A 15,900-nucleotide genomic window follows, 5' to 3' on the forward strand; every position below is an offset into this window, starting at 1 on the left:
TATTTTTAGTACAGTCAGGGTTTCACCATGTTGGCCAGGCTGGTCTCAAACTCCTGGCCTCAAGTGATCGGCCTCCTAAAGTGCTGGGATTACAGGCTTGAGCCATGTGCCTGGCCAGTTTTACTTTGTTTTTAATTGACATGTAGTAATTGTACTTAGTTATGGGGTCTAGTGTAATGTTTTCATACATGGACACATTATCTAATGATCAAATCAGTGTAATTAGCATATTCATCACCTCAAACATTTGTCATTTCTTTGTGGTGAGAACATTCAAAATCCTCTCTTTTAGCTATTTTGAAGTGTACATCATTGTTAACTACAGTCGCCCTACTGTGCAGGAGAACATCAGAAGTTATTCCTCCTGTCTAACTGTAACTACCCATTGAATAACCCCTCCCCATACCCCTCTCCCTACCACCCTCCCCAGCCTCTGGTAATCACTATTCTACTCTCTACATCAATGAGATCGACTTTTTTAGATTCCACATAGGAGCGAGATCGTGTGGTCTTTGTCTTTCTCTGCCTGGCTTATTTCATTTAGCATCATGTCCTCCACGTTCATCCATGTTGTTGCAAATGACAGGATTTCATTTTTTAAAATGGCTGAATAGTACTCCATTGTATAGATATATCACATTAAAAAATCTATTCTTCTACTGATGGACACTTGGACACTTAGGTTGATCCTATATCCTGGCTATTGCAATTCAGTGGTTTTCAGTATATTCACAGAATTATGCAACCATCACCAACTGTACAACATTTCCTTCACCCCAGAAATAAATCTGGCACCCTTTGGCAGTTACACCCCACCGACCCTGGACTTCTGGACTTTGGCAACCAATAATCTACTTTCTGTCTCTATGGATTTGCTTATTCTGGACATTTCATACAAATGGAATCATATAATATGTAATCTTTTGTGATTGGCTTTTTTCACTTAGTATAATGTTTTTAAGGTTCACCCACTTTGTATCATGCATCAGTACTTCATTCTTTTTATTGCTGAATAATATTCCATTATATGAATATACAATATTTTATCCTTTCATAGGCTATTGGACATTTAATGGGTTGTTTGCACTTCTTGGCTATTGTAATAATGCTGCTATAAACATTTGTGTACAATTTTTGAGGTAGACATATGTTTTCAATTCTCTTGCGTAGGTTCCTAGCAGTAGAATTGTTGGCTCATGTTATAACTCAATGTGTAACCTTTGGAGGAACTGCCAGACTGTTTTCAAAGGGGTTGACATTTTATATTCTTGCCAGCAGTGTATCAAGGTTCCAATTTTTCCACATCTTTGCCAACACTTCCTGTGCCTTTTAGATTCTAGCCATCTCTAGTGGGTGTGAAACAATGTGTCATTGTGGTTTTGATTTACAGTTCTCTGATGGCTAATGACATTATACAGGTTCTCCTATGCTTCATTGGCCATTTCTATGTCTTCTTGGAGAAATATCTCAAAGATCTTTTGCCCATTTTTAAATTTGGTTGTCTTTTTGTTTCTGAGGTGAAAAATGTTACATAATTTTAGTGTGTTCAGGCAAAACATCAGAAAGGGGTTTTCATATGAGGCTATCAAAATCAATGTGAGACTTGTATTCTTATGTTTTTTTAAAATGTATAAAATGATGATTGGGGAGTAACATCTCATCTAGGGGAACATATCAGGATGGGGCAAAAGGGTGCATATGTAATTTGCAAAGGCGTAAACTAAAATTAGTGGAATTTTGATTTGTTTTTAGTCATCATATTTATTCTGAGATTTGTAATAACAGGAGATTTTAATGTTTTTTTTTTTATGTTTAACCAGAAGGATTTATTTCTTTAGGATATTCCCAAAGGCAGAGGCTTTTAAACTGTGTTCTGAGGAGTCTCTCACAGATTGGGGAGGGAGAGGGTGTCAGGCAGGGGACTGTACCAAGATCAACCAGAGAAGCACCAATTTTTTTTTTTTTTTTTTTTTTTTTTTGAGATAGAGTCTTGCTCTGTCGCCCAGGCTGGAGTGCAGTGGTGTCATCTCGGCTCACTGCAACTCTACCTCCCGGGTTCACGCCATTCTCCTGCCTCAGCCTCCCGCGTAGCTGGGACTACAGGTGCCCACCACCACGCCCAGCTAATTTTTTGTATTTTTAGTAGAGACAGGGTTTCACCATGTTAGCCAGGATGGTCTCGATCTCCTGACCTCGTGATCCACCCGCCTCGGCCTCCTAAAGTGCTGGGATTACAGGTGTGAGCCACGGCACCTGGCAGTGAAGGACCAATTTTATCTGTTTTATTTGCATCCCTTCAGGGTATGACTTTCTTTGAAAAAGGATTCCACAGCAAGGTAACACTGAAAACCAAACCTCACTGTTATATACCTAAGATATTTTTCTTAAATATTTACTCAGCCTCCAGAAATTACATTTTTGTTATCATAAATACACAGTAAACGGAGATATTTCTCCACAAGTGTTTGCAGGATATATAGTACTGTGGGGAAAAGTTCTATCTTCTCTTTCCTATGATGTCTGATATGAGTAAGATGCCTTCTGGGTAAGATATGAGATTTGAGTTCATTTTCCACCTGTGGAGATGCACTTCCCAAGACTGACTTGGCTAGCAAGAATAGAAGACATGCCTGGCTTGTAACAGACTTTCAATAAATACTTGCTGAGCAAATGAGTACAAGAGCAAAGGCCTGCCTCAGTTCTTTACTTTGTTTATGGAGACAGAGATGTAGCCAAAGGTATTCTTTCATTTTAGTATTTAGTTTTTTGTGAAATTTCAATATCCCAGATGCCATCAGGCTGTGAGTTTAAGCTTTCTGTTAATGCCCCAATCATAATGATTTGGGTATTTTACACCACCTAATTACGTGCAGCCCAATCATTTAATGGGAATTTCATTCCCAAGTATTTCTACACCTAATTGTCTGCCCGAAACTATATTAAATTTATGCCTAGTGTTCCATTATTGGAACACTAAATGTGGGAGTTATTTGTATCCTACTGCTCAAGGTCGTTGCCAAGGTCTAATTTTTCAAATTCAAAAAATTGCAACCTCAGGCGTTAAGTGAGTTAAAAGGGACAGCATATTTACTCTTCTCAGTGAGAGCTCTTTTAAGTAGGTTTCCCTTGCTAAGGAAAGAGGCTCCAATCCAATCTCTGGGGAAGCAGAGTGAAGAAACCTTTTGCCGTTCACTTTCTTCCTGTCCCAGGATTAATTCTTGTCAGGTTGATTGATAGTGGGAATCTCCACTTCCTTTAGGTGGTGGTTCTTAACCGGGAAATTCTCCACACTTGGCCCACCCTACATTGGCAATACTTAAGAGACATTTTTGTTGTAATGACTGGGGGTGAGGGTGGGTTTGCTATTGACATCTAGTGAGTGAGGCCAAGGTTGCTGCTAGACTTCCTACAATGCCAATGTGTAGACAGTGCCCAACGACAAAGAATTGCCTGGCCCACAATGTCAGTTGTACCAAGGATGAGAAGTCCTGCTTTGGAGCAAGTCTGACTTCCTCCTGCACAGGTGCAGTGTTGCCCTTTGCTTCCCAATAGATACTAGTACATTTGTTCATGCATTAAGCATTTGTACGGCTTCAACAACATACTCTAGACTGAGCATTGGAAATCTCAGCTCAATATCATTTATTATTCCTCCACCTGGATAAAATGAAGGTAGACTTTGACATCCTTTCTGTCATCTTGAGGCATCAACTCCTTCTCTCCTGTGTATGAATGCTTTTACTTGGACATAAATCTCTCAAGATCCACCAACAATACAGTCTAAATCCCTATTTAAAAGTAAAATTCTCCCTATGACAAAGGTATTTTATTATATTATTGCCCCAAATTCTTTAGCTCACTGGGGCCAAACTCTCTAGAATTTTGCCTTTCCCAAATAAAAGTCCTTAGTTAACTTTGAAAAGGCCAAGATCCCTTGTAGTGGTCTCCTCAGCACAGAGAAATATTTGTTCCAGTGATGAATCCATGTCTCAAACTCCTGCAATGTAAAGAATCTCCTTAATTTTGGAATTAATTTCCATAAAGTTTGAAAGTTTTCTTAACCAATTCACTTAGACTTTCCCTTCCCCTATTTGTTTTAGTAACTAAAAACCTTTCCAGGTATGTGGCTTAGGATGGGGACAACAGATGAGCTATGGTGGACTCCAAAGTTATGACCTTTTAGGCTATTGAACGGCGTCATGTGGAAAGCTATGTTACAGATTCATGACTGCAGAAATAAGATCTCTCTAACTGTGGTCTTCTACCCCCATATTACATTACATTGAAGGAAACAATACAAATAGAACCAATAAATCAAAGGCAGAACCACATTCTAGCCTATAATAAATATTGATTTGTTCTTCAGATCATCTATTTATAAGATTGTTTTTGTAGTTTGATGTGCCAAGGTTTAATTATGAATTGCTAATGGATGAGCATAAATATGTCTATATAAATAGGTCCTGGACAGGAAACAATAGACGTTTTGACAGTTTTCACTGGATGTCTGTATAATTACTTATCAAATACATGACACTAATTTAGAAACATATCCACTGAGTCTTCTGGGTTCCAGTAAAGAAGAAATTATTATTGACTTTCTCCAATGCAAGAATATCAGACTAGACAATTTAGACTATTCTTTCAAATTGTAAAAATCTTTGATTTTGTGATTTTTTATCTCTGACAATCAAAATTAATGACAGATAGCTTCAGGAGTTTTATATGAGGTTAGATATGGAGCCAGGGAAATAGCCATTGTTATACCCATTACCACCACCTCCCAGACTGTGATTTGAAAGCAAAGTCCACCTAAATCGTTTATATGACACAAGTAATTTGAAGGGAAAAATAGAACAGGAATAGATGATCTGTTTGATGTACAGGGGATTTAAAGCATGTCTCTCTCTCTCTCTTTTTTGTTTTTTTTGAGATGGAGTCTCACTCTGTCGCCCAGGCAGGAGAGCAGTGACGTGATCTCGGCTTACTGCAGCTCTACCTCCCAGGGTCCAGCGATTCTCCAGCCTCAGCCTCCTGAGTAGCTGGGATTACAGGCACACACCACCATGACTCGCTAATTTTTGTATTTTCAGTAGATACAGGGTTTCACCATGTTGGCCAGGCTGGTCTCAAACTCCTGACCTCAAGTGATCTGCCCGCCTCGGCCTCTCAAAGTGCTGGGATTACAGGTGTGAGCCTCTGTGCCTGGCCTCTTTTTTTTTTTTTTTTTTAATTTAGATAGGTTTTACTCATTAATGTTTAAAAATAATTACATGAGGAATTTTACTAATCAATATTTAATTATTGACATTTACTACCTAAGCTATGCTTAGGGACACAAAACTCTATAAACATTTAATCGGAAGATAGGCTTGATTTCTGGCTCTTTCTTATTAGCTATGTGACTTTTTCCTTTAAATGGAGCACTTTCAGTTTCTATTCCCTCATTTTTAAAACATAAATTACTATATCTCCGAGCTACCTTTTTCTTCAATTATTTATTCAGTAAGTATTTATTGTGAGCCTATTCTATTCTAAACAGCATGGAAGATCCAAAAATCAGTAAGAGCCCAAAGGAAATTTGTTTATATGCATATCAGTGATGTACGTTATCTTCCAGTTTTGGACACTTCCTAATATCTGGTTTTGCTCCGTGGACACCAAAGTGGGTATCCAAGGCAGGCCATTGGGTGCAGGAAGAAAATACTAGAACTTTTATCCTGATTTACTCCTTGTCTTTTTTTCAGGATAACTGCATTTTGATAGTTTCAAACTTAGAGAAAAATTGCAAAAGTAGTATAGAGAACTCCCAGCCGGGTGCGGTGTCACTCCTGTAATCCCAGCACTTTGGGAGGCCAAGGCGGGAGGATCACCTGAGGTCAGGACCAGCTTAGCCAACATGGTGAAACCCCATCTCTATTAAAAATACAAAAATTAGCCAAGTGTGGTGGCACACACCTGTAGTCCCAGCTACTTGGGAGGCTGAGGCAGGAGAATCGCTTGATCCCAGGAGGCAGAGGTTGCAGTGAGCCGAGATCACACCACTGCACTCCAGTCTGGGTGACAGAGTGAGACTCCATCTCAAAAAAAAAAAAAAAAAAAAAAAAAAAACACTCCCATATATCCTTTATTGGATTTACCAGTTACTAAACTTTCCCCAGTTGTGCCTTATTCTTCCTCCCACGACAGTACTGGGGTTTTCTTTCTCTCATACACACACACATACATTTATACATATGTGTATGTATATATGTGTGTGAATACATGTATGTATACATATGCATATATGTGTGTATATACATACACACACCATCATACTCCACAATGCCCTAAACACTTCAGTAAGTATATTCTAAAACAATAACATTCTCTCATTTAACCATGGTATAATAATTAAAATCAAGAAATTTAGCATTGATGTAGTAGTATTATTTAATTCACAGTCCATATTCAAATTGCATCAATTTCCCAATAATGTTCTTCAAAACTATTTTTTTTCAGTTCAGAAGAGCACATTGCCTGTGTTGTCATTTTTTTTGTTTGTTTGTTTCTGTAAATATGGAGGAGTTCTTAACATTTTTAAAGACACAGGTTAACAATTTTATGGAATTTCCCTGAATTTGATTTTGTCTGTATTATTAGACATAGATTGTACATTTTTGGCAGGAATACCACAGAAATGATGTGTGTTTCACAGTGCATGTGATGCCTGTTTATCTCATGACTAGCAGTGTCAACTTTGGTCATTTGGTGAAAGTGGCCTTCCAGTTTTCATCACACATTTCCCTTTTCAATTAAGTAATTTGTAGGAGACACTGAGGTTACGTAAATATTTTCTTCCCTATCAGACTTTCACCCCCCCAGGTTTAGCATCCAGTCTTATCCTGTTACATATCCATATTTGGATATGCTTTATAATGTATGTAATATATTGGCAGGTATATAATTTATGAATGAATATGCAGACATATGTAGAAGTAGTTTGGGTTTGTGTTCAATTTTTTTTAACTAATAGTATTATATAATAAAACATGTTTAGAAACCTAATTGAATGAGATGGTCAGGCTGTTTTCTAGCTCTGGATTATTGAAACATTACAGGTTGTGTTTTGATGAGCAACCCCCCCTCCCCGCCCCTTGTTCCCAGTGGCCACAGGCTTATTTCCAATATAAACTTGAATATTATTGCTTTTCAGGAATATATGTATTTTCCTTTCTTCTTTTCATATTATGTAGTGTCAGATCAGTATCTGATCGGTGGAAGAAGGAAGAGGAGAGGATTTTAGAAATGTGGCCAACTGTAGTGATGAAAGAATGTAAGGAAGATAGTATTCTCGCGTATTTTATGCTAAAGCAATGTTATTACTACTTTAAAACAAGGGTTCAAAACTGTTTCCTAGGAACACAACCGCAAAACCTCAGAAGCTTTTCAGGGTAGGGGGAACCTAGGAGGAGAAGGCTTGGGACTGAGACTGGTGGCAGTGTGTCCTAAGTTTTGGTTATTTGGGTACAACTTCTGTGAATGATCATGAAGTAACTTCCAGATACTTCCACATCTACATTATTATTGACTCAAACTTTTTTTGTAAGTCATCTTTACATAGATCTTCTTTTAATTAGCCTTCTTTTAGGGCATAAGAGCTTTGAAATCATGGGTTAGATGTGTTGGTTTATATTTAAAAATACACATTTATTTAATTTAATTCAAAAGTCTAATGAAGCTTTCAGTACAACCTACAATCATCTCATGTTAACACCAGCAGTACAAAGCCTTCCCTTTGGAAAACTCATCTAGAAAACTATGTATGTGAAGGACATTTACCAACTATTTTTTGCCCTACAGAGGAGGAAGAAATGTAAGGCAAAGGAGAATTCAGTTAGATTTTGTCTAGGTTAGGATTACCTGACCTCCATGACGGAGACAGACGTGGTATCCTCTGGGTTGTCATGTTTATTAAATCTACACGTGGACTGAAGATCTTTAGCTCATTATTTCCTTTTTTGAGACAGGATCTCACTCTTTTGCCCAGGCTGGAGTGCAGTGGCACAATCGTAGCTCACTGCAGCCTCAACCTCCCAGACTCAAGTGATCCTCCTGCCACAGCCTCCCGAGTAGCTGGAACTGCAGTTGTCAGTCATCATACCCAGCTAATTTCCCAATTTTTCTGTAGAGACGGTGTCTCGCTATGTTGCTGAGGATGGTCTCAAACTCCTGGACTCAAGCGATCCATTTGCCTAGGTATCCCAAAGTGCTGGGATTACAGACATGAACCACTATGCCCAGCCTTTAGCTCCTTATTATGTGTGTTTACATCAATGAATTATTTACAAATATTAACTAAGAACTGACTTTCTTTAAAGTGTTGTCATTACAATTTTCCTACAGTACCTTCAGCCTGCTTCCTCAATTCTGGAGTCAGGCCAGCATCAAATGTGGACACATTGTTTTGTTAATTTGGGCTGCAATATATATGTAAGGATTAGGGAGAGACATAGGAGGTAGTATCTACAAGGAGAGAGTTGGGATTCTGTAGTTCAAAGAAGTCTACCGGAGATTTTTTCAACTCAGATAAGGGAAACAAAGGAAGATAACAACTGAATTTGGGGGATAAAGACTCAGCCAAGAGAAAACTATAGTTGTCCTCCCTACAAGACAACAGGCAGCATCTTAAATTATGAAAAATTCTACACAGATTTTTTTCTAAATTATTTTTACAATTTTTTGTATTTTTAAAATGATCATGTTTTTGACTACTAAAGAACCTATGGGACTTTTGGTGTATGGTTAGTATTTTGGAAGTGTCTGGTAGAGGTGCTAGAATAAAGGGATATAAAATTTCCAAAGCTGGACAAATGAAAGTCATTGGAGGCAAGTAGAGATGGGAAAAAATTCAGAACAGCAGAATGAATCATTCTACTTCCATCATGCTATTACTGAATAATTTAATTTGCTTGTATTGAATTCTGTGCTTCTTCCTGCCCTTTACCCCGAATCTTCAGGAAGGAGCTCATTGCCAAGTTAGATCAGGCAGAAAAGGAGAAGGTGGATGCTGCTGAGCTGGTTCGGGAATTCGAGGCTCTGACGGAGGAGAATCGGACGTTGAGGTTGGCCCAGTCTCAATGTGTGGAACAACTGGAGAAACTTCGAATACAGTATCAGAAGAGGCAGGGCTCGTCCTAACTTTAAATTTTTCAGTGTGAGCATACGAGGTTGATGACTGCCCTGTGCTGGCCAAAAGATTTTTATTTTAAACGAATAGTGAGTCAGATCTATTGCTTCTCTGTATTACCCACATGACAACTGTCTATAATGAGTTTACTGCTTGCCAGCTTCTAGCTTGAGAGAAGGGATATTTTAAATGAGATCATTACTGTGAAACTATTACTAGTATATGTTTTTGGAGATCAGATTTCTTTTCCAAAGATATATGTTTTTTTCTTTTTTAGGAAGATATGATCATGCTGTACAACAGGGTAGAAAATTATAAAAAGAGAATATTGACTGACCCAGCTAAGAATCATGGTTTGAGCTGAGTTAAGCCATGCGACAAACCCGTAACATGTTCACCGTAGTTTCACATATGTGTATTTTTAAATTTCATGCCTTTAATATTTCAAATATGCTCAAATTTAAACTGTCAGAAACTTCTCTGCATGTATTTATATTCGCCAGAGTATAAACTTTTATACTCTGATTTTTATCCTTCAATGATTGATTATACTAAGAATAAATGGTCACACATGCTAAAAGCTTCTTCATGAAATTATTAGCAGAAACCATGTTTGTAACCAAAGCACATTTGCCAATGCTAACTGGCTGTTGTAATAATAAACAGATAAGGCTGCATTTGCTTCATGCCATGTGACCTCACAGTAAACATCTCTGCCTTTGCCTGTGTGTGTTCTGGGGGAGGGGGGACATGGAAAAATATTGTTTGGACATTACTTGGGTGAGTGCCCATGAAAACATCAGTGAACTTGTAACTATTGTTTTGTTTTGGATTTAAGGAGATGTTTTAGATCAGTAACAGCTAATAGGAATATGCGAGTAAATTCAGAATTGAAACAATTTCTCCTTGTTCTACCTATCACCACATTTTCTCAAATTGAACTCTTTGTTATATGTCCATTTCTATTCATGTAACTTCTTTTTCATTAAACATGGATCAAAACTGACAGTTTCTAGTTTACTCCTTTCTTAACCCCCTTTGTGCTAGACGTTGGGATGACCTAGCCCTGGTCCAAAACTGGTTCTTAGCTGTATTTGCATGTGCGAAAAAAAAGAAGTGAAGTCCCCTTTCTTTTTCTTTCTTTTCTTTCTTTCTCTTTCTTTCTGTCTTTCTTTCTTCCTTTCTTTCTTCTTTCTTTCTTTTCTTTCTTTCCTTTTCTTTCTTTCTCTCTTTCTTTTCTTTCTTTCCTTTTCTTTCTTTCTTTCTCTCTTTCTTTCCTTTCTTTTCTTTCTTTCTCTCTCTTTCTTTCTTTCTTTTCTTCCTTTTCCTTCCTTCCTTCCTTCCTTCTTTCTTTTCTTTTCTTTTCTTTTCTTTTCTTTTCTTTTCTTTTCTTTCTGACAGAGCCTTGCTCCGTCACCCAGGCTAGAGTGCAGTGGCAACATCTCAGCTCACTGCAACCTCTGCCTCCTGAGTTCAAGTGATTCTCCTGCCTCAGCCTCCCATTGTGGGTGCCCATCACCACATCTGCCTAATTTTTGTATTTTTAGTAGAGATGGGATCTCACCATGTTGGCCAGGCTGGTCTGGAACTCCTGACCTTGGGTGATCTGCCCACCTCAGCCTCCCAAAGTGCTGGGACTCCAGGCGTGAGCCACCACACCTGGCCTGAAGTCCCATTTCTTAGAAAGACTGTGATTTCACATATAAACAACTCAGAACTTCAATATTGAATGTAATGCATTTGTATCTTGAGATATTTGCCCCAAAAACAGAAAAAAGGAATAATTCATTAAAACAAGATGACCTCAGATAAATGAGTGGTTTTCAAACGGGGGTGATTTTGCCCCCAAGGGACCTTTGACAATGTCTGGAAATAGTTTTCGTTGCCACAGCTAGCATGAGGGGGTCCTACTTGTATCTAGAGGACTGAGTCCAGGATATTGCTAACCATCCTGCCCAGAACAGTGCATGCAACAAAGAATTGTCCACCTCAGTGTGACAATAGCACTGAGATTGATGTGCCCTGGGATAGACAAGTCTCTGGACAGTTTGGGCAAATGTGAAGGGAGGCATGGTGCACGGCCACAGGTTTTTTTGCCACGTGATGCAGAGCTGGGAGGCCCTTATGCATGTTGATCTTCAATTTCCTCATTTGTGAAATGAAGCTTTTTGATAGACCTCAAAATTTTCATGTTATGTGAGCCTATTCACCCTTAAGCTGCTTTAACGTTTGACCGAGGGTGAAAGTCTCTACTGTTTTGGAAGAACCTTCTGTTTCGGTAACCCACCTCCTCTTTTTAGTATAAGGCTAATAAACACCAGTATAAAGGAGGAATTGTTCACTAAGTTAATACAAATACAAAGTTAGCAGAATGGGAGGAAGAAAGGTAAGTTATTCATCTTTAAATATGAAGATGAATGGACAGTGCTCATCTGAAGAGAGTTGTATATATTTACAGAATTCAAGCAGTCACAGTCCCTTCTAGAAAATGGGAAGCCGGGAAATATGGTTCCAAAATCTCTTTGCTTTACCAGAATGAAAATAATTTAACAAAGTACGAGTATTTGAACACAACTATTATTACATTAAAGAGTCACTGATAGTTTTCTTATCTTTGCTGGTGTTAGCTTGACTTTTTGCTATTTCCAAAAGATATATATTTGTGACTCAAAAGCAAGCATTTCCCTAGGTGTATATGTTGTAAGCAGATTTTTGTTCATTAGAACATGAAAATATCATCTACTTTTGTAGCATGTCAGAGAAATCTCATGTCAGAAGTTGGAATTTCTTATATTATCTGTCTCATTTTTTTTTCAATAATTTGACAAATTTCCACCAATCTTATTTACTACTGCATAGTATCTATATAATGAAGACCATTTGAGAATTTTCTATCTTCAAATATATTTGCGATATTCTTGCTGTTAGCAATAATGACAATATTATAGAGCATAAAAACGAGCACAGAAGTATTATGGTGTTATTAGTACTGTAGCATTAGGGTGAGGATGCTTTCTTTAGAGATAGAATTAAAATAAAATGTAACTCACATTATATTCTGTAATTGCTCTACTAAAGAATTTGTCATTTATGGGCCATTTATTTTGTGTAGACATGAAAAGAATGTGGTTACACCTAGCTAGAAAATTTATAACCTTTGGTATGGGCAGGGCATGTTTCTCTATCTCATCCTGGTACCTGAGTTTGAGTGTATGATTAACTCAGTGCAAGTAAGGAGCTAAATTAAAGAGATCTGGAACTGAAATTCAATTCAACAAAAATTTATTATACACTTAGCTGGTGCAGGGCAGAGCAACAGCAATAGAAGATGCAAAAATGACAAAGATAATGTGGTCCTAGCACATTTAGGGATGGATTGCACTAGATTGCACTAGAGAATAGAGGCATAGGGACTGATAGAAGGCTAATAGAAAAGCATGTGCAAGGCAAGTCTAAGAGCAGCAGCAATTGAAAGAGAGTAACAGACTAAGAGGGATGGGAAAGACATAATGGGAAGTAGACTCCACAGGGCTTGGGATGGATTGCATGTGTGATTGAGGCAAGGAAGAGGAAGAGAAAGAATATCTAATGACCTCCTTCAGTGCCAGACTATACTAGGTGCTTTGTATAGGTTGTATTATTTTAACCACCTGAGAGACAGCTGTGATTATCCCTTTTCTCCAAAACCAGAAACTAATGTTGTATAATTTGTAGAAAGTTCTCAGAGCTGGGATTCAAGTGCAAAGTTTCATTCACTCATTAATTCACATAGTCAGTATTTATTGAATGTCCATGCTCTGCCAGGCATCCTGGAAGATACCAGGGACACAAAAGTGGACACTAGAAACAAGGGTTCTATTGGGTTCTCAAGGAACCCTTAGTCTAGTAAGGGAGGTACATATTTATCTAAATACCCAAATGGGGTAGTTTTAAAACATATCAAAAAATTTCCCTAAGAGGTAGAGCCTAATTTCTCTCCCATTTAGTGTGGGTTGGACTTAAAGACATGTTTTTAACAAATTGAGTCAAGCAGCAGTGACAACATGTGACTTCTAAGTCTAGGTCATGAAAGCCATTGGAGCTTCCTTCCCACCTGCTGTCTCCTGGATCACTTGCCCTGGGGTGAGCCAGCTGCCACGGAGAAGCCCACAGGGTAAGGAACTGACACCTTCGGCCAACAGCCACGTAAGTGAACTTGGAAGCAGATCTCCCAGCCCCAGGCAAGACTTCAAACGCTGCAGTCTGGCTGACACCTTGAGTGCAGCCTCATGAAAGTCTCTGAGTCAGAACCACCCAGCTGAACTGCCCCTGGTACCCAATTCTCAGGAACTTTGAGGCAATAATACTGGTTTTAAGCTGCTAAGTTTGGGGTGATCTGTTTTGCAGCAATAGGTAATGAAGATAACCACATAAATGAGGTAAGTGACAAAATATAGTTGACGAATGCACCTTAAAAACAGAATCTTGCCGGGCGCAGTGGCTCACGCCTGTAATCCCAGCACTTTGGGAGGCTGAGGCCGGTGGATCACCTGAGGTCAGGAGTTCAAGACCAGCCTGGCCAACATGGTGAAACCCTGTCTCTACTAAATATACAAAAGTTAGCCGGGCGTGGTGGTGGGCACCTGTAATCCCAGCTACTTGGGAGGCTGAGGCAGGAGAATCGGTTGAATCTTGGAGGCAGAGGTTGCAGTGAGTTGAGATCACTCCATTGCACTCCAGCCTGGGCAACAAGAGTGAAACTTTGTCTCAAACAAACAAACAAACAAACATGGAATCTTACTGAGATAGGGAGTCTGGGATGGCTGCTTAATGTAGTGTCTACTGAGCTAAGATCTAATGGATGAGTAACAACTAAAGAGGCAAAGAAGGCAGGTGGAGGAAGACAACCTAGACAGAGTGAAAACACGTGCAAAGGCCCTGGGGCATGCTCAAAGACCTGAAGAAAGGCCAGGATGGCTGAGCATGAAGGGGTAGGGAGAATATAGTATTAGGTAGTATAGTATAAGGTAAGGTTGTAGAATAGGGCAAGAAGTTGAAGATCACATTAAGAATGTTGGCCTAAAAGCAAAGAGAAGCCCTTGGAGAATTTTAAGCATATTACAGGGGTAACATGTATTTTGCTAGGATAGCATGTTTTTTAAGAGTTTTCTGGCTGGGTGCAGTGGCTCACACCTGTAATCCCAGCACTTCATGAGGCCAAGGCGGGCGGATCACCTGAGGTCAGGAGTTCGAGAACAGCCTGGCCAATATGGTGAAACCTCATCTCTACTAAAAAAAAAAAAAAAAAAAATGTAGCCGAGCATGGTGGTGTGCCTGTAATCCCAGCTACTTGGGAGACTGAGATGGGAGAATCACTTGAACCCAGGAGGCGGAAGTTGCAGTGAGCCGAGATCACGCCACTGCACTCCTGCCTGGGCGCGACAGCGTGAGACTCAGTCTCAAAAAAAAAAAAAGAGTTTTCTAAGTTACCTAACTTAAATTGCTTAGAGTGCTATATAGGGTTATTTATACTATAATATATAGGTAGACAGAGAGTAGAAAGATGATAGGGTTCTTTAGATGGGGTTGTTATACACATTTTACTTGCAATGTCCTCTATGGTTGTTATTATTTTGTATTACAAGAAGGGAAACCCCTCAGATTGCATCCTCTCTCTCTTACTTTCCCAGAGGAAGAGCGGAAGGGTTCTCAATGGCAAATGGAAGTTGCAGTGAAGCAGCACCCAGAGCCAGTGTCAGGCTCCCGAGAGAGCGCTGCACCGCCGCCTGTGGTTTCTGGTGCTCTACATGTTCGGAGAAACTTATCCGGTAGTGAGCTACAAAAATGATCCCTGCAAGCGTCGTCTTTGTAAGGTCATTTTAATGACTATTTTTCTCCTCAGGAAATAGGTAAGCCCTCAGCAGTATCAAATAGCCTGGCAGAATAAAAGGCAGATTGAGTCGGCCTCCGCTGTGACCATTAACATATTTAATTTGGTGACACCAAATTATCCTGCCTTTTATGAAAATGTCTACAATCCATCTTGTTTTTTACCACTTTAGAGTTGACAAACTCCGTGTTGGAACAGGGTATTCTTAAACAGAACCCTTAAAACCATATTTTTCACCTCTCTGTTTTTATCTATCTATCTATCTACCCATCCATCTATTTATTGAGACAAGGTCTTGCTCTGTCACCCAGGCCAGAGTGCAGTCGTGTGATCATGGTTCTCTGCAGCCTTGACCTCCCGGGCTCTAGCTATCCTCCCAAGTAGCTTAGATTACAGGAATGCACCATGAGGCCCAGTTATTTTAAAAAATATTTTGTAGAGATGGGGGTCTCACTTGTTGGCCCAGGCTGGTCTTGAACTCCTGGGCTCAAGCAATCCTCCTGCCTTATCCTTCCAAAGTGCTGGAATGATAGGCATGAGCCACCACACCTGGTCTATGATTATTATTGTTTTTAATTTGAGATGGAGCCTCGCTCTATTGCCCAGGCTGGAGTGCACTGGCGCATTCTCAGCTCACTGCAACCTCCCCCTCCTGGGTTCAAGCAATTCTCCTGCCTCAGCCTCCTGAGTAGCTGGGATTACAGACATACACCACCATGCCCGGTTAGTTTTTTGGATTTTTAGTAGAGACGGGGTTTCTCCATGTTGGTCAGGCTGGTCTCGAACTCCTGAGCTCAGGTGATCTGCCTGCCTTGGCCTCCCAAAGTGCTGGGATTACAGGTGTGAGCCATTGTGCCCAGCC

The 15,900-nt window shown here is 39.5% G+C and overlaps 1 protein-coding gene and 1 non-coding gene across 2 annotated transcripts in view; one reads left to right on the forward strand and one right to left on the reverse strand.

Annotated features, from left to right (window-relative positions):
• Window positions 1–10,177, forward strand: part of MAP3K7CL (MAP3K7 C-terminal like) — a 96,288-nt gene extending 86,111 nt beyond the window's left edge. The window contains 1 exon segment of the mRNA XM_030806352.1: window positions 9,000–10,177. Within this exon segment, the coding sequence (XP_030662212.1) occupies window positions 9,000–9,180 (181 nt within the window). The 3' untranslated portion in view covers window positions 9,181–10,177.
• A 4,623-nt stretch (window positions 10,178–14,800) lies between these two features.
• LOC115833177 lies at window positions 14,801–15,015 on the reverse strand. Its single transcript, XR_004028624.1, has one exon. It is a non-coding gene; the product is annotated as a small nucleolar RNA U3 (small nucleolar RNA).
• Between the last annotated feature and the right edge of the window lie 885 nt (window positions 15,016–15,900).

The sequence above is a fragment of the Nomascus leucogenys genome, chromosome 25 (genome assembly GCF_006542625.1).
Source record: "Nomascus leucogenys isolate Asia chromosome 25, Asia_NLE_v1, whole genome shotgun sequence".
In the NCBI taxonomy this organism is placed as follows: Eukaryota; Metazoa; Chordata; class Mammalia; order Primates; family Hylobatidae; genus Nomascus; species Nomascus leucogenys.